The sequence below is a fragment of the Littorina saxatilis genome, linkage group LG1 (assembly GCF_037325665.1).
Source record: "Littorina saxatilis isolate snail1 linkage group LG1, US_GU_Lsax_2.0, whole genome shotgun sequence".
Taxonomy (NCBI): Eukaryota; Metazoa; Mollusca; class Gastropoda; order Littorinimorpha; family Littorinidae; genus Littorina; species Littorina saxatilis.
In genome coordinates this window covers 45,074,422-45,093,306 of record NC_090245.1, presented here as the reverse complement: position 1 = coordinate 45,093,306, position 18,885 = coordinate 45,074,422, and the positions used below count along the sequence as shown (strand labels likewise).

At 42.2% G+C, this 18,885-nt stretch overlaps 1 protein-coding gene across 5 annotated transcripts in view; it reads right to left on the bottom strand.

Annotated features, from left to right (window-relative positions):
• Nucleotides 1-196: 196 nt before the first annotated feature.
• LOC138970849 (protein CBFA2T1-like) overlaps nucleotides 197-18,885 on the bottom strand; it is a 27,008-nt gene continuing 8,319 nt past the window's right edge. For 2 of the 5 annotated variants that reach the window (XM_070343404.1, XM_070343420.1), the window contains exons 2-11: nucleotides 13,934-14,068; nucleotides 12,539-12,765; nucleotides 11,701-11,790; nucleotides 11,085-11,269; nucleotides 8,376-8,647; nucleotides 7,870-7,937; nucleotides 7,201-7,269; nucleotides 6,111-6,324; nucleotides 5,491-5,681; nucleotides 197-4,644 (exon numbers count right to left, since the gene is read on the bottom strand). In XM_070343404.1, the coding sequence (XP_070199505.1) occupies nucleotides 4,111-4,644; nucleotides 5,491-5,681; nucleotides 6,111-6,324; nucleotides 7,201-7,269; nucleotides 7,870-7,937; nucleotides 8,376-8,647; nucleotides 11,085-11,269; nucleotides 11,701-11,790; nucleotides 12,539-12,765; nucleotides 13,934-14,068 (1,985 nt within the window). In that variant the 3' untranslated portion in view covers nucleotides 197-4,110. The remainder of the gene's footprint in view (nucleotides 4,645-5,490; nucleotides 5,682-6,110; nucleotides 6,325-7,200; nucleotides 7,270-7,869; nucleotides 7,938-8,375; nucleotides 8,648-11,084; nucleotides 11,270-11,700; nucleotides 11,791-12,538; nucleotides 12,766-13,933; nucleotides 14,069-18,885) is intronic. The other 3 variants (XM_070343425.1, XM_070343432.1, XM_070343411.1) reach the window with 2 other exon arrangements.

Genomic DNA, 18,885 nt, shown 5'->3' with positions numbered 1-18,885 from the left:
TGCTTGTATGTTTGTTGTAATGTTTAATATTGATGCAAATTCATTCTCTTCGTCTGACACGTACGCATGCACGAACACATACACGTACGCACACGTACGCACATATATGCACAAACACACACACACACACACACACACACACACACACACACACAAACACACACACACACAGTCAAAAAGGCAGCTTCAAGCAGGCGACATTTTCATGAGTATTTTATTTTTGAGTTTCTCAATAGATTCCGTACATATACATCCAAACCAATCTTCGGTGATACCCAGATTGGTTGTCTTCTGTGTAATTCTCATAAAATATATTGGACAGAAAAACTACTGCCTGATTTTGCTGAATAGTCGTCTGTTCTCCTAGTTCTATTTCAATGATTTCAACATGCAAAGAATATCTCCGAAATCTAGCAGTACCCCTTGTCTCAGGTGAAAGAAATCTATCCAAAGTCATTATAATTTATTATAACAGTGCCATGATCTGAAGTTTTGATAAACTCATGTTGTAAATTACTGGGCTACTGAACAAAGACTTCCGCATATATTGAAATAGTGATGAACTAAATTTCAGCACAATCCCATCCCGTACAGCACACAAGGCTTTGGTATCTTCAGAAGCAAGAAACTTTTGAAACTACAATACATTATATGTATCCATGCCTTTTCTTACAGTACAGAATAAACCTGTACGCATGACAGCGTGGCCGACAAGAGAGACTGAAAGTTTACCCTAATAATTCGGCTCGGAGGAAATCAGATACAGATATCTCGATACATACGATAAGATGTTCAACAGGTTGTGCGTACTCGAGATCAAGCTGGTGTAAAATGTATTCACTTCATTGACAATCCATTCCTGTATTCAGTAACCCATTCCTGTATTCAGTAACCCATTCCTGTATTCAGTAACCCATTCCTGTATTCATTAGAATCCATCAAATACCAAACAATACAGTAGCTAAAAGCTAGATCAAAAGGAAAACGAATCTTTAAAGACTACTCGAAAAAAAGGGTTTTGTATACGATTAGTCTTGCACACATTTACAAACTTCAACAACTGAGATCACGAGAAATTTGGCAGAGAAAATAACACATTGACAACACATAATCTGACACATTTTCCCCGTCATGTAAATGCCACAAAATGTAATTAATTACTGACGCGAAAAAGAGCTGCTTTACACATAGACACACATCTGTACCCCACAGTTTGACGTCAATAAAAGCAAGTCACCCTTTTTGGCAACAACGGCCAGTTAGTCATACGTCAATGCAAAGACATAATCAAAACTATGTTTTTATTTTATTTTGTTAATAATGTTTTGTTTTTTCTTCAAAATCCACAAGACAAATAATTATTACCTCACTGAAACAGGACGACTCCGATTTACGACACAAAAGCAGATCCATTCATTTGATTACAATCCAAAAGAAACTAAAGCCGAAAACGATCAGCCAAAAGTGAAAAGTGACTGAGTGAAGAAAAGAAAGAAAGAAAAATACTAGACGTAGTTATCAATATACAAGTTCAACTGACGTTGTAATCTCCATGTTGACGATACCATCTGGATAATAACGGCACAAACTTTCATTCACACAAACAATTTAATTTTTCAGATACAGCATTTTGTCATATTTTGTACAGGTATAAATACCAGACATCCGCTTGTTAAAGCTATCCAATAATTAAACAAATCAATATCACCAGTTCGCAGGAAAAGGACTAGATAGTTAATGACGGATACATCGAAATGAATGTGTACACCTCCAGGGACAGATAGCCCATAATTATTTGTAATGCCAAAGAAAGACAAACATTTATTTTGTTATTAATATACAAGTTCAACTGACGTTGTAATCTCCATGTTGACGACACCATCTGGCGAATAACGGCACGAACTTTCATCCACGCAAACCGTGGCGATTTAAATTTTCAGACACAGCATACTGTCATATTTTGTACAGCTACCACACTTACCACAAGAAAGACTACAATATTATTTTATTGTTTAAATCAGATAGAGACATTCTTTTTCTCTTTTTATTACGAATTCAATGCAATACATCAATGTGCCTCCTTGAAACTACTGCTGCACCAACTAAACAGATCCAAAGTTGATACCTCGTAGTTACAAACATAACTGTAAACTTGATACCTCGTAGGTACAAACATAACTGTAAACTTGATACCTCGTAGTTACAAACATAACTGTAAACAGAAAGAAACCAAAAACCGAGCATCAACCAATGTTTGTAACTACGAGGTGTCAACTTTGGATCTGTTTAGTTGGTGCAGCAGTAGTTTCAATGGTTAAAAGGCGAACATCGGGAGCAAAAGGTGTTCACGAGAAAACTAACCGTTTCCATAAAATGTGTGTTTTACTGAAACAAGATTAAAACCAAAGCCCACAAGTCGTCATGTCAAAGTTCTTATTCTGTGACAACGCTCATCTTAAAATTCCCCCACCAACCGAATAAAAAACCCAACTAATTTGATGTAATTTGTTGTTCACCAATACTCATTAATAAAAAAAAGAAGAAGAGATTTTATATGATTATATTTTTTTCCCCAAAGTGGAAGTCACCGTGTCCTCTATCACGCTTGGACGTTTTGACATCAGTCAAATAGTGCCAAACTTTTCATTAGTTAGATGAAGGATCAGCAAAATGCTGTTCACGTAGTTTCAGAGCCTGTTGATTAGTAGAAACAAAATGATAATCGCCGTTGAGATCGAGTGGCTTTACGCAAGAAAGCAATGTCCAGTTAATTCGTCCAGATGTTCCTGAAGAACTGGAATTTCTTCCCCAATTCCCACAAAGTAGCCAAAATCACAGAATAATCATGTAATTACGTGACATATGCACTGACGTCACGTGCTCAATGTCGTCACATGTGCAATGCCATGTTACTGCATGAAAGCCTCACTCAGAGGCAGAATGCAGTCCTTAGCTCCATGGAACTGTCACACAAAAAGATAAAAATTGTAAGACAGTTTCGGTTGAATTATTTTACACCGCTGGCGATTTCCAGCCCTAGAGTGACATCACTCATGTTTTTGGTAAAGCAAGTGCGACATCACTGGCAGCTGCAGACAATGTGAACGTCAGTGCCACAATGATATAAAGAGGATGTCGATCATGTCACCGAGACAGTGCAGCGATGGTCTGACGTCAGCAAGCAAACGATGACGTCCCATATTGCGTAGCAGCGCCATCCAGTGACGGTTCTTTGCAAATCCGCACGACCAGTGAAAGAAAAAGCTTTTAGGTTCTTCAAAAAAAGATTCCAACCAGTCCCTTCTAACACAACTGTTCAGCCATGTATGTCCTTATTTCACTTACGTGTTCATCAGGCAGCATTTGAGTAACTAAGATGAATGTTTATATGCAAAGCATCAAAGCCAGACTGTGACGTAGCTGTTCAAGGGAAGATGGAACATACTGCCGGATCTTTTGTCGTCGCACCCCAAAGGACACAAACGAAGGCATATAATATGCATGTTCATACTCTTACAGTTTGCAGCTCGCATACAAAAAACTGCGACAAACTCAAAGTCTGTGTTGGGGAAACATACAGCTTAGCATTCTGTTCTGAAGTCCAATTTCCATCGCCCTTGTTCTAGAACATATCTCACAAACTGAACTTTGATTCATTGTGTCCTTGTCTTTCCTTCAAATCTGAAACTCCATATTCAGTCAATTCAAATAAAAGGCTGAGAACCGTCACTGACTGAAAGTCTGTCCATAACAAGTTATGTTCCACGTAAAAGAGCAAACAGTTCTGGTCTTTCCTCTTCAGGAAGGCCTCACCTCAACCTTTCCCTTTCAGGAGGGTTACATTCAACAACCCAGTCAACAGTATGCCTTTCTCAAAGACTCTACAATTTGCTGATCACTATCCAATAGAGCAAGTGGACTTCATAAAGTTTGTGCAATACGCAGCAAGTCTAGCCCTGCAGACAGGCTACTGCGAAGCTGGGAGAGTAATTCTTCATTGTTTTAGACCCTGCGGCATGAGCAGCTCTGAAGCTGAGCAGAGAGGGCCATCCCAGCCTTGGAATTCTATCAGTGGTTATATTATACTCGTGTGCTGCCGTGGACACGGCTCTACCGGGGGGAGTCGGACACGCGGGCGCTCTTGTCCGAATCACTGGCCGCAGGGGAAGCAGCCTTCGCCTCACTGGACCCGCTCACCGCTGACGTAGCCGTGACGTCACTCCCGGAAAGCGCCAGGGTAGGCGGAGGAGTCGTTTGAGTGGGAGGGGAGGAAGACGACGGGGAAGAAGAGGAGGTGGCAGTAGTGGTGGTGGTGCTGGGCATCTCCTTAGCCGCGGTCATTGCAGGGGCACTGCCGATGGGGGTGGTGGCGGGGGCCGGGCCCGACGGAGCTGACGACGACGGCACCGACGACAACGACGATGTGGTGATGGTCGCAGGGGCGGAGGAGGTGGCGGCAGAGGATGACGCGGCGAGCAGAGCGCGGCGATGGTCCCTGGCCTGGGCGATGGAGGTGACCTGCTGCTTTCCGCACACCAGGTGGTGGTTCTCCCAGTCCTTGTGCTGACAGAACGAGCCGCAGTAGCGCGCCATGTTGCACCCCGAGCACGTCTCACTTGCCTTGCGCCCGCAGTTCCAGCAACTCTGTTCAACAGAAAACACAGCAATATAGAAATAAGTGCAGAGTTCCAGCAACTATGTACAACAGTAAACACAGCAATGTAGAAATTAGAGCAGAGTTCCAGCAACTTTGTAGACACACGAAAGAAAATGCAACCCCGATATAGTAGTGATAGAAATCTGAGGTTCTGGGGTTACCAGTCTCTCTCTCTCTCTCTCTCTCTCTCTCTCTCTCTCTCTCTCTCTCTCTCTCTCTCTCTCTCTCTCTCTCTCTCTCTCTCTCTCTCTCTCTCTCTCTCTCTCTCTGTAGCCTGAAATCTTAATCCTTGTTAAATAAAGTTCAATTCAATTCTCTCTCTCTCTCTTTCTTCTAGTATTTGCGTTATCTTCCAGGAACAAAAGCACATAAGTATATACAAACACCAAACAAAGAGTAACACGTCCTCAATCATCCACGGAGGCATGGTTGCTATTGTTATCATTTTTACCGTTTAATGTTGCATTTCATTCACATACAGGTAATTGGCGATATTTGGAAATAACTCTGTCGGGTTTGTATGGGGTGTAGAAGAATGAATACCTCTGCTTCTAGTGAGACAAATAATCCACACGTGCTTCTTACCCGGCAACGTGTTCCAGACACCCCCCTCACCCCCCCCCCCCCCCCCACACTAGTGATTGTTTCGTGGATTGCTTGTCTCCCCAAAAGCAAGCGTATTCACTCTTCTGCAACCCATACAAACCCAACATAATGGTTTTTTCCGAATTCGTCTATTGACAATAAAATCAACAACAAAAAACCTGCAACGACGACGTAAAAAGCTACAAAACACCAATAAGTAAGTAATAATGAGTGAGGAGCTAGCTAACCTCACTTGACTCTTCTTGGTGGTTGACGGCCCCCATCACCTCCTCCCTGGTCTGACAACGGGCCTGCTGCAACATGCGCTCCATCTTGACGCGCTCTGACATCACCATCTCTGACGCCTTGCTCTCCGCAGCCGTCACGGCCTTCTGTAGCTCTAGCATGGCCTGACGCTTCACCTCGTTCACAGCCTCTTCTGGAACAAAGTCAGGATGAGGTCAAGGATTGAAGATTTGTTTGTGAAGAGTTGATCTTCAAAGACAATAATTACAAAGCCGGGGGTTCCCCGTCTCACATATGCCCTTTAATGGCTTGGCGGTGAGGGCGTACAACTGAACATTTTCTCTGGAGAGTTGACAGAGAGAGAAAGGAAAACAAAAACGAATGTCTGTACGCGTTGAGGACTGACCCAGAGATTTTGACAAGAGAATCTGAGAACAGTTTTGTTATTCCAAAGCGCTGACTTCGGGTTAACATGCTAGTCTTCTATGATTTGTGTAGGCACGAGTAAAAATGAAGATTGCGTTAAGCTATCAACTCCGTTCGACAAAAACTGTCTGATTTACCGAAGAGCAGGCTAAAATCGTGTATGCGGTTGTCCACAGCTTATGAAACTTTCACTTACCAGCACGTCTGCGGACCTCAGTAACCCTGTCCTCGGTCTGTCTGACGGTGAAGGCCATCATGTCGTTGGTGTGTTTCTTGACGTCGTGGTCAAGGCCCTCGGCCTGGCGCCTCATCCACACAGACAGTTCCTCCCGGTCACGGAGACTCCGCTCCTGGAGCACCGCCAGGGCGCGCTTCGTCTTGTCCACCATTCCCAGGATGCAGTTCAACATCTGAAGGAAGAGAATAGAAAACAAGTTTGGTTATTTCATGTGAGAACCACCGCCGCAATGACAAGAGACAATAGGCGATGTTTGGAAATAACTGCCGAGAATAGACAATATTCGGAAATGAACTCTGTGGGGTTTTGTTTGGGTTGATAAAGAGTGGATACTCTTGCTTTTATTGAGTAACTTTCACACGTGGCTGTATAGGCCAGTCACTAGCGAGGGGACTGAAGCAGAAACACGTGGACAAGGAACACGTGTGGACAGTTTGGCTCACGTAAAGCGAGAGTATTCACTCTTTCCTAACCCATACAAACCCGACAGAGTTATTTCCGGAGTTTGTCTATTGTTTGCGCTTTGGGGGAGTTCTTTTTTGTTGAAGATAAGGATGTAAACACGTCGATCATAGATAGTAGCGTCACAGTGAGCAACTAGCTCCGATGTGCATTGTGACAGTGTCCTCTAGACATAAAATGCGCATAGAAGCTCCTGTAACTGTTCACTGTGGCACTATTGGCTTGTCATCGTCTTGTATCACATTCAAATAGTACAACTCTCCTTCAGTACAATAAAGTCCTCGCAGATTTATTTCTGGAAAACGTCTTTTTCCCAAGTCAAGGTCCAGTTTTATTTCAATATCCCCTCAGGGTGTAATTAAAACTGAAAAACAGTAAATCCCCTTCAGTGACAATGAACATAAAAACGTGACAACGTTAAGGAAAACCCGGTATAAGTTGCACAACACACTGAAAAACTTGATTTTTACTTGCTGAGCTTTTTGGCCCTATCAAGACATTTGTGTACAAGTTTAACAAAGAAAAGAGAACAAAGGGCAGGTTATTGCGCTCTATATTCCTGTGCATAATTTCTGTAAACTCGTACCTTCTGAGTGGAATTCCCAATAACTTCCAGGCCAGGCTCCTTTGCATTGAGATGCTCGAAATTTCCAAACTAAAATAGATAGAAGGAATCTATTTTTGCATGTGGTTTAGAATCCTTTGCTCTAATGCCTAATGTCAAAAATCTTATTTTGCACAAAAAAAAGAAGAAAAAATAAAAGTAATACATCATGAAAAAAAATCAATATACCGGGTTTTCTAGTGCGCTGTCACAAACAATACAAAGAAAACGATGACAACAAGAACAGTGTCCCAAAAAAAATCATCAGCAAATTGATGAACACACGTTTCTTAAAATACAAAAGAGCACCTCATGACATTTCAAACATAGACAGAGGGAAATACAACTGTTCCTTTACTTCTTGATAATAATAATAATAATAATAATGATAATAATAATAATAATAATAATAATAATAATAATAATAATAATAATAATAATAATAATAATAATGATAGTGAATACAAATTGAATAACCTTTCTCACAAGAGCTCATGGCGACAAGCCAAAAATGTACAAACAATGACAGGCATCGCGTTGCAAAAGGCATGAGTTCTTTTCTATCGTTTGTCTGTTAATGTACACATTTATATTTGTATACATGTACATAATTATATGCAAATATATGTATGTGCAAGAGCATCTACTCACCGTTTCAACGTGGCGCCAATCATCATCTAGTCGCTCCAACGGGTCCAAAGAATCCGACCTGTTGTAGTCTGGAAAAAGACACACAAACATAATTTTAACTTCAGCAGGCCTGCAATAACAAATAATAATGTGAATGTGTGTGTGTGTAAAAAAGGTAGCAAGAAAAGCAGATGGTGAGCAAGACTAAGCAATATCAGAACAAGAAAACAAGACTATGGCATGGAAGTAGCCAAACATTTGTTCTCAATAATAACAGAATCCACAGATGACCGTTATAATCTTGAGCTAAGAGGAAACTTCTAAACTAACCAACTTAGCAACTAACCAACAAAAAACTGGATGCGACAGTAAGTAAATAGCACCGACAAACAAAACAACATCTAATCAAACTAACCGAACCAACAAAAATATATCCGACAAAAATACAAACTAACAAACAAACACAAAATACAAACAAACAAACAACAAACAAACAAACAAACAATTTGCGTTCCTCCCATACTCACTGTAGTTGCCAGAGTAATGCCTGTCCCTCTCCCTGTCTCTCTCCGCCGCTCTCTCCCTCTCCGCTCTCTCCCTCTCCACCCTCTCCCTCTCTCTCTCCCTCATCTCCCGGGAGAGGCTGATGTCTTCCAGTCGGATGGGAGCCCCGGAACCCAGGTTCATGGATCCATTGGGGCTGATGCGGGAACCCACGGGGCTGTTTGGGTGATGTCTCTTAGCTGGGTGTAAGGGTTCCGACATGAGAGAGTCGACTGAGCCATTTTCTTTTGGCCGGCTGAAATAATGCAAAATAAAATTAAAAACATGTGTGATGAGTTACGAGGGTCAATCGGAAAGTTATTAGCTTCAATCAAAAGCAAGGACAGTAACTGAGAAAAAGTAAAAGCTGATTGCATATATCTCATTATATATTCTTATAAGATTGACTGCTTTTACAATCAACTTTTAGAGACTGTACGTTCTATACATAAACATACCGTGTAACCCCCCCCCCCCCTCCGCCCATCCCCCTTCTTCTATGACTGCATAAACGAGCAAAATTCAAGCCTTTCAAAGAAGAGAGAGAGTCGTTAGGACAAAGTAAGGTGCTGAGTGCATTCCCAGACGTTCTGACCAGCAAATCTAAGAACGAACGACCCTGAAAGAAGATGGCGAGTTGCCAGGCTTGTTATGGACAACAGAGTGATTCCATATAATAATACGAATAACACTTGTGCCCATTGTGAATATAATGAGAAAGGCATTTTAGATAGAGAGATTCCATAAATATTATATTCATACAAATAACACTTGTGCCCATTGTCAATATAATGAGAAAGGCATTTTAGATAGAGAGATTCCATATAATCATACGAATAACACTTGTGCCCATTGTGAATATAAAATTAATGAGAAAGGCATTTTAGATAGAGAGATTATAATCATACGAATAACACGTGTGCCCATTGTCAATATAAAGAGAAAGGCATTTTAGATACAGATATTCCATGTACCATACAAATAACACTGGTGCACATTGAACATAAAAAAGAGAGAGAGACAGAGGTACTTTGGAGGATTTGATCATAGACACACATTACAGCTGCGCTTGTGATGCTTTTTCTTTCCCTCGTTCCCTGTGGATGTCACTATCTACATTAATATCATCTGTAAAGAGACGAGAGTTTCAATGTGCCACCTGCGTGTCGATATCACGAGAAACGTCACTTATTTATTTTTTCTCATTAGCATTTTTATGCCTTGGTATGATTTATTGCAATTTGCACTGGAAAGCCAGGTGCAATTCAATTCATTTAGCTCTGAAACCAGTTTGGGTTACAATGAATCTGTTTTATTGGCCGAATTAGATACTATGTATTCCAGAAATGCTGTCATGAATCCTGGGAAAACATAAAAGTAAAGCAATAAAGCTAGAGAAAAAACACCGCGAGGCGGAAAGAGGAGACACAGGATCAAAGCAGCGCCATAAAACAAAAGCAACTCAGCAACAAAAGTTCGGTTTACAATTTTAATGCTCCAGTTTTCGACCTCGCTAATTCCCTCACTATTTTCTGTTCAGCTCCTCCACGTTTACTTTGCTTATCTGTCTGTCTGTCTGTCTGTTTGTCTGTCTCTCTGTCTGCTGGTCTTTGTCTGTCCGTCCATTCATGCGTCTGTCAACTTCTATGTCCGTCGGTAAGATTACTGTCTCTGAGTATATCTCTGAATATTCTCTTTAGATTCTCAGCCAGTCTTTTTGTCCGTCCATCTCTCTGGATATTTTCTCGGACGGCCAGTCAGTCAGTCTGTTTGTCTGTCTCTCTGTCTACCATATCTCTCATTTATTCTGCAGTCGGGAAGTTCGTCTCCTTGTCCATATGTCTTTGCTTGTACAGTCACTTTGATGGACACAGCTGATCATCTAATAAACGGCGGTAAGTATTATAACTCGCAGTGAGACAAAACAGGAGAGAGTGAGTCGGGCAGTTCGTCTGTGTGTCTATATATGTCTGTACTTGTACAGTCACTTTGAGAGACACAGCTGATCATCTAATAAAGGGCGGTAAGTAGTGGTTGTAACTCGCAGTGAGACAAAGCCAGAAAGAGCCGGTATTTGCGCGCGGTTGTCAGCCAGTGTTCAGTAATTACTCATATAATTGTCCTTCTGGCACCTGCTGCTGTTTTCACCTTGCACCTGCGTTTAATCACAGTACCTTCTTTTATTGTAGAGTGCACGTGCTAAGGTTCGTACTGAAGTGGGAGAGGGGTAGTCGGCGGGGGGGGGGGGGGGGGGGGTAGGAGAGGACAGAAGAGAGAGTGAGGGATGAAAGTAAGAAAGGGGGAGAGATACAAAGAGAGAGAGAGAGAGAGAGAGAGAGAGAGAGAGAGAGAGAGAGAGAGTGAGAGAGTGAGAGAGAGAGGGGAAAGGAAGAGAGGCAGACAGACACGCGGATAGACGGTCAGAATGACAGGATAGAGAGAGGGATGGAGAGAGAGTGGATGAGAGAGAGAGATTGGGGTAAGACAGAGAGAAATAGACACACGATCTCACACACACACACACACACACACACACACACACACACACACACACACACACACACACACACACACGCACACACTCACACACAACCCCTCCCCCTACACCCGAACCGAACCACCACCCCACCCGCTCCCGCCCTTAACCCCGCCCCACCCCACTATTCGCCATTCTCCCTTCCCCTAATTCGTACCTTTCTGGAGAAGCTCGTCTCTTTCCGTTCTCATTGAGATCAGAGGTGACGGAGTCTTGGGACTCGAGAGGAGAGTGTGCGGGGTCAAACACGATGTGTTCGTTCTGTGTCAGGAACTGCTGAGGGGTCTGCTTGGCCATCCGTGCACAGTGCAACAACTCGCGCTGCAGGAGGGGCAGGTTGGCCTGCGAAAATAAATAAATAAATGAATAAATAAATAAATGGATAAAAAAAAAGAAATATTTTAAAAATGATAAAATCTTGGACCAAAATAAATTTAAAGACCATTTTTAACAAAATGAGGCAGAGCGCTATTTTTAGATCTGAGAAACAAAGGGAAGTAAGAGCCCTACATGCATGCGACGTGTGCAATAGAGTAAGTGAGAGTTACGGCGAACCCATCTCCTGGCACGCACCAGAGAGGATAACAAGCATTGACATTCATGAACAAGCGACTTTCATCCTCAAATGTTATATTTTATTTTATTTCTAACTTTGGGTAGACATGTTATCAGTCAAAAAGGAGAAAGTAATCCCAGAGCGTCGCGATACTTAATGAGGGGACTACTTCGTAAGGTCCAGAAGAAGTGGATGGAAGAAGAAGATGGCGATTTACCTTGAGGAAGGGAATGACGAAGGGACGGAGAGGGAAGTTGGTGGCCTCCTGCAGCTTGGCGTGGAACTCCTCTATGGAGAGGTGGGAGTTCTGAAACACACACGAACAAAATCCTTCAGTTATACTATAAAGGTTCGCAATATAAGCTAATCAAGAAAAAATGGGATTCGAAAAAAAGAAGATAGAAGGAGAGTGACAGATAGTGTTCTTTTCGGTCTGCATATCCACAAGGAACTGCTGCCGAACTTGTGGCTTGCGTTAAGAGAGAGAGAGAGAGAGAGAGAGAGAGAGAGAGAGAGAGAGAGAGAGAGAGAGAGAGAGAGAGAGAGAGAATGAAAGAGAGAGAGATAGAGATAGTGAGATAAAGAGAGATAGAGAGGGGGAAGAGAAAGGGGGGGGGGGGGAGAAAAAGAAGACATAGAGAGAAAGGGGGGGGGGAGAGAGAGAGATAGAGAGAGATAGAGAGAGAGAGAGAATGAAAGAGAGAGAGAGATAGTGAGATAAAGAGAGATAGAGAGGGGGAAGAGAAAGGGGGGCCGGGGGAAGAAAAAGAAGAAATAGAGAGAGAGAGAGAGAGAGAGAGAGAGAGAGAGAGAGAGACAGACAGACAGACAGACAGACAGACAGACAGACAGGCAGACAGAGGAAGAGGCAGAGAATGAGCGAGACAGAGACAGAGTGATCAGTGTTTTAAACATGATAAACCGTTTAATGGAACAACACTACAAATTGGCAAGGGCTCTTTTCCGTTTCTTGATGATCCCTCTTTTTCCACACACCCATATTCTTCTTCCTCGCTTCCACATTGACCAAGACTGAAAGAAAACGAAGAACTCACCACCAGTCCAAGAACCAAGGTACGGACGCGGTCACCGATCTCAGGCGAGATGTCCGAGCCGAACTGCTGCAGAGTGGTCAAGAATCGTTTCAGCTTACTGAGCTGCCTGGCCCCACAGGCCGGGGGCAGCTGTTGACCGATGGCCGCGTTCATCATGGAACCTACGGATGGAGGGGAGGGGGTACGACCGTTGATACCCGACAGGGGCGAGTGTGACCCGTTGATACCTGCAACAACGATAAAGAGCGTGGTAAAATCTAGAAACTTCGAGCATCAAGCGATCTTCTTCTTGTCGATCACACGTCTATAGTGTCAGCCCGGACAGCGAGACAAATGAAATTGTCTTCTCCAGGTCCTCCTTTCCTCCGTACAGCTGTCACGGAGGGGTTGGCCCACCAAGCAATAAATGGAACAGCAAGTGCTAGATTCACACTGACTATGTAGATGGCGACTTTTACACTTGATAGGGATTGTGAAGTGTCGCTGGCGTTTCCCCTCTTCTGTTAAAGTAAGGTTTCTTCTTTAAAAAAAAAATTCTTAACAAAGTGACTGTGGGTGAGATGAACACATTTAAAGGGCAAATGAATTCCGTACTCCCCAATACAAGGACAGCACATACAATACTAAATCAAATGTTTACTTTCTTCTTTTCTTTGCTACGACGGTTATGCGCTCACTGCAAAGCTTCACACCAAGTGTCAGCTTACTCGGCCTGTAAACACCAGATCTGAGTGCGGACAGAAACACGGAGACAGAGATAAGCGAACTGACAGAGTGAAGGCTATACACCTACCTATAAAAGGCCGCAAGGAGCTGAATTTACAATGGGTAATTTGAAGCTGATATAAATGAGATGACAATTTTCTGAACAGAATTCGTGACAAAAGCACAAAAACACGTAGAGCGTCAGGAGCACTTTTCGATCTAGCTAAGTTACGCCACAGATAAGACAGACGAAACTGTGACAAGACTTGTTTTCTTAATAATTTACGATTTCAAAGTTTTTCTTTGAGTCTACCAAATTTGAACAGAAACGGGAAGCAAATAAATCGTTTAAACATATCACAGGATGATCATTTTCTGTGTTGTGGGCAACTTATTTAGGAAAAAATGAACACACACACACACACACAAACACACGAAGCTTCCTCTTCATCTCCTGTGGTATGTACATGTATTTCTCTTTACACTCTTTTACCTTTTTCTCTGTAGAAACAGGTAGGTAGCGATAGAAACGGGTAGATACATAAGCCTACCTGTGATACTGCTATAGAAACGGGTAAGTGGCGATAGAAACGGGTAGATACACCTGAGATACTGCTATATATATATATATAAAACGGGAAGGTAGCGATAGAAACGGGTACATAGCAATAGAAACGGGTAGGTTCATACCTGAGATACTGCTACTGGTTGAGAGAGGTCTGCTACCCGCTGTCACACTGGACATGTTGAGAGACAGAGGGGGGACGGGTGGCTGGGAGCTGTGCTTGGAATCAGGGGAGTCTGGCATGACGTTGTCACGGAAATCTGAAACAATGCAAATAACGAGAATGGTAATAGACAATGGTGGTTTCACCTAGTGTTGGTGGTTGGTTGGTTGGTGAGTTGGTGCGTGGACGAGTAGTTGTTTGATTGATGTTGGAATGACTGATGTTTTTAACACTTTTGACAATGACAGAGACCAGACCTCTGCGTTTGCATCCGAATGTCAACATAATTCTGTTTCGTGCACTGTTGTAGGTAAAACGATGTAAAGCATTGCAAGAAAACTGCTAATGAAAACCTCTGAAAATAGTTTGAAAGCAATAAATCTATACACACCAATAACATGTCCATTGTGGCATGAGAATAAAATTCCAAAATCAATACAACTTCGTCCAACATTCAGTATACACACAGGAATTTCTCTCGTTCCGCTTGTGCACAGAGCAACCCCTTGTTCCAAGCCCTTATCGAAGCCAACAGACACAGAAGATGACACTTCCCGCATCACACACACACACACACACTCACACACACACACACACACACACACACACACACACGCACAGCGGAATTTTCATTTGTCATCTCTCACACCTTCGATCCCCGCTTATGCAAAGGAGGTCATTGCGGTCCAGATGTCCAGTGCAAGATTACTAATCTGCCGGCCACGGGCAGGGAAACGGTAGCGTTGGAGTCTCAGGAAGAAGCCCAAAGTGCGATATTCTTATCACTGTCCACCAGGGAGCTATAAATTGTCACTGTCAGTGTGTGACTTGACTCTCACAAAAGTCGGGGTATTTCTTCGCAGTTTCGTGGAAATACTGTTGCAGTGTTCGCATTATTCAGTCGGTGGAAAAAAGGAGGAACACTGTGTCCAGTGCAAAAGAAGATGATTGTGTTGCCGTTATGTTGAGAGAGAGAGAGAGAGAGAGAGAGAGAGAGAGAGAGAGAGAGAGAGAGAGAGAGAGAGAGAGAGAGAGAGAGAGAGAGAGCAAACATTGGTAGAAAAGAAACTACAACTATTGAAAAGCGAAATAATACGGTCAGTAGGTGGCGTCAAAATGGGAATTTAAAAAAGCCCACACAACATAATGAGGAGGAGATGCAGGAACTTTCAAGGCAGAAAGTCCAATCACAAAACACAAAAAAAGATGACGACAAAAAGCATAGGAATTACAACAAAACACGAAGACAAGGAAAAAACAAACAAAAAAACCCGCAACCCAGACAGAAAGAAGACGAATGGGTTGACACCACGCTCATTAGCACCTGCTGATCTGATCCAGAAGGAGAGCAAAATTAATCACAAAGACAGAAAGAGGACAAACTTTTTATTTTATAAAAAAATTTTTAAATAGAAAATACACCTGGTAGGTTACATGTAAAATGAAATGAGACAGAACAAATGTTAAACTGGAAAAAGAAAGAAAGGAATGAAGGAAGGGAGACATTGTGATAAAGAGACAGAAAGGGCATGCAGAAAAAGAAAGAAAGGAATGAAGGAAGGGAGACATTGTGATAAAGAGACAGAAAGGGCATGCAGAAAAAGAAAGAAAGGAATGAAGGAAGGGAGACATTGTGATAAAGAGACAGAAAGGGCATGCAGAGAAAGAAAGAAAGGAATGGAGGAAGGGAGACATTGTGATAAAGAGACAGAAAGGGCATGCAGAAAAAGAAAGGAATGAAGGAAGGGAGACATTGTGATAAAGAGACAGAAAGGGCATGCAGAAAAAGAAAGAAAGGAATGGAGGAAGGGAGACATTGTGATAAAGAGACAGAAAGGGCATGCAGAAAAAGAAAGAAAGGAATGAAGGAAGGGAGACATTGTGATAAAGAGACAGAAAGGGCATGCAGAAAAAGAAAGAAAGGAATGAAGGAAGGGAGACATTGTGATAAAGAGACAGAAAGGGCATGCAGAAAAAGAAAGAAAGGAATGAAGGAAGGGAGACATTGTGATAAAGAGACAGAAAGGGCATGCAGAAAAAGGAGAAGAGACAAAGAAAAGGACGAACAAATAAAAAAAATAGAAAGACTGACAGATAGACTAAAAAGAGACAGACGAAAACATAACTTAGGAGGTTGATAAAACACTTACTAGCACCTGCAGACCGGGTCGATGTTAAGAAAGAAAGAAAGAAACGAGATGATGGAAGAATAAAAACAGAAAGACCATGGGTTAACAAAGAAAGGAAGGAAGGATGAAAGGGAAATAGGTTCGAAGCAAAACATACATAGAAAGAAAGAACGAAAGAAAGAAAGAACAAAAGAAAGAAAGAAAGAAAGAAAGACAGAAAGAAAGAAAGGAAAAAAGATAGAAAAAAAGAAAAGACACGACAACGAAAAATCACAATAACAAGGTCATAGTCTTACAACGACAGAAGAAAACATACAAAAGATGATGAAGAAGGAAGAACCCAACAAACAAAAATCAGAGAAAGAAGAAAAGAGATAAAAGACTGGAGAAGAAGAGGAAGAAGTAGAGGAGGAAGAACAAGAACAAGAACAAGAAGGAAGAACCAAAAACAAGAAGAAGAAAAAACCAAAAACAATCAGAGACAGAAGAAAAGAGATAAAGGACAGGAGAAGAAGTAAAAGAAGAAGGAAGAACTAAAGAGGGTGAAGAAAACACTTGGAAGCACCTGCAGGCCGGTCGATGGAATAAAGTGGTCAGTGGAGACCGCAGCTGCCTTGTCCTGAGCACAAAACCAATCACGTCCCGCGCGGCACACCTCACCAACAACAGGGGGTGGGGTGGGGTGGAGGGTGCACTCATTTACATACGCGAAGGCGGTAAAAAGAATAGCCGCGACGGGAGAAAGGAGGGAGGGAAATGTACGAGCCCCGAGGGGATCGATGTCAGATGATCGGATTGCTGATTGGACGGGGAGGAATAATCAATTGCTCTCCCTGCTCCACCTCGTCTCTTTAATTTCTTTTCCCCTTACGATGCCCCCTTTCCCTCTCCCTTCTGTTTTCATAGAAAGGCTGCTCTTCTCCTTTGGTGTTTGTTACTGTCTGTGTGTGTAATGTCACATCGGGGTGTGATTTACTTGTCCTGTGTGCATTCAGTTCCGTCGTAGGTGGGTAATTATTTCTATTCCCAATGGCGGGCTCTGTCTGGCTGGTCGTCTCTCTCAACTCAGAGTTATATAATCATGCTTTACGTCTGTGTGTGAGTGTGTGTGTGAGTGTGTGTGTGTGTGTGTGTGTGTGTGTGTGAGTGTGTGTGTGTGTCTGTGTGTGTGTGTGTGAGTGTGTGTGTGTGTGTGTTGTTTTTCCTAAATTGGAGTTGATTACTATTTATTTCTCCGTTAAAACGCATCTCAACTTTTTGACTATTCTCCAATGTGTCTGTCTCTCTTAGTCTGTCTCTCTTAGTCTGTCTCTCTTAGTCTGTCTCTCTTTGTCTGTCTCTCTTTGTCTCTCTCTCTTTGTCTGTCTCTCTTTGTCTGTCTCTCTCTTTGTCTGTCTCTCTTAGTCTGTCTCTCTTAGTCTGTCTCTCTTTGTCTCTCTCTCTTTGTCTGTCTCTCTTTGTATGTCTCTCTTAGTCTGTCTCTCTTTGTCTCTCTCTCTCTTTCTCTTTGTCTGTCTCGCTTATGTGTTCAAAGCATTTCGGCTACGTAGTGTTGTTATGTCTTAGTTCATGTAAGCCTACGATATATTTTATTTGAAATGTAATGTCTTAGTTCGTGTATGATTTATTTCATTTGATTTGTGTGCAAATGTCATTATGTCATTGCATATATTATGTTCACCCCCTCATAAGGGGCTATGGCCTAAATGAGTAAACAATCCAATCCAATCTGTCTCTCTTTGTCTGTCTGTCTTTTTCATGTGAACAAGTATCGTTGTCCCATTGTAGTCCTGTCACAACAGCTTTATTACAGCAAATATCTCACACACCAAACTCTCAAAGTGAGCTCCCCTCTCCCCCTCCCCTCTACTCCCCCCCCCCCCCCCTCCAGCGCTCTTTTCACCGCCTGAGGCAGCTGTATATTATAGTCAGTGAAGCGTGTCATTGAAAAGCGCAACAGCGAGACGAAACATAGTTATCATGTTTAACACCGCAATTGACACCGAAGCGAGAAGATGAAATGTCGAGTATCGGGGATTTTGACAGCTGGACAATTGCTGAGATGCACCAGTCCGCGACGAAGACTGGAGACAAAACTTGTCTGTGTCTAGAAGGGACAGTTCAGTGTTTGATATCAAAATAGTTCAGCGTCTGATGTTACAATACTCCAGTCTCTGATCACACAATAGTCCAGCCTCTGATATTATAATAGTTCAGTCTATGATGTCACAATAGTTACGCTTGTGATGTCACATTAGTTCAGTCTCTGATGTCCCTCGGGACAATCAACGATAAAAAGACAACTAGCTTGACAAATAATTTTCGGAATCATTGTTGTCATTTGTCAAAACACGACACAGAAAATGTACGTGGCAATTTATTGTCTAGATGTAGCTGTCAAAACAATTACATTACTTTGCAGATTTGTACTTGTCTAACTTAAAAGGGTCCCGTTGATTGAGTTAGACAAGTATTTTGTTGTAGAGTTGGAGAGTGAGTAACTGCATACATGTATGTATACATTTTACAAAATTTGTAATAGAAATAATACCTTTATGATTGTAACAAAGATACGAACAAGTCAACGACGCCAGTCTTAATTATCTTTAGTGATAAACAAAATGATGATTAATTTATTTCAAAGATCAGAGAGACATACAGACAGACAGACAGAGAGAGACAGAGAGAGACAGAGAGAGAGAGACAGAGAGAGACAGAGACTGAGAGACAGAGAGAGAAGATAAGATAAGATAAGACAATTTTATATACGGAGAGAGAGAGAGAG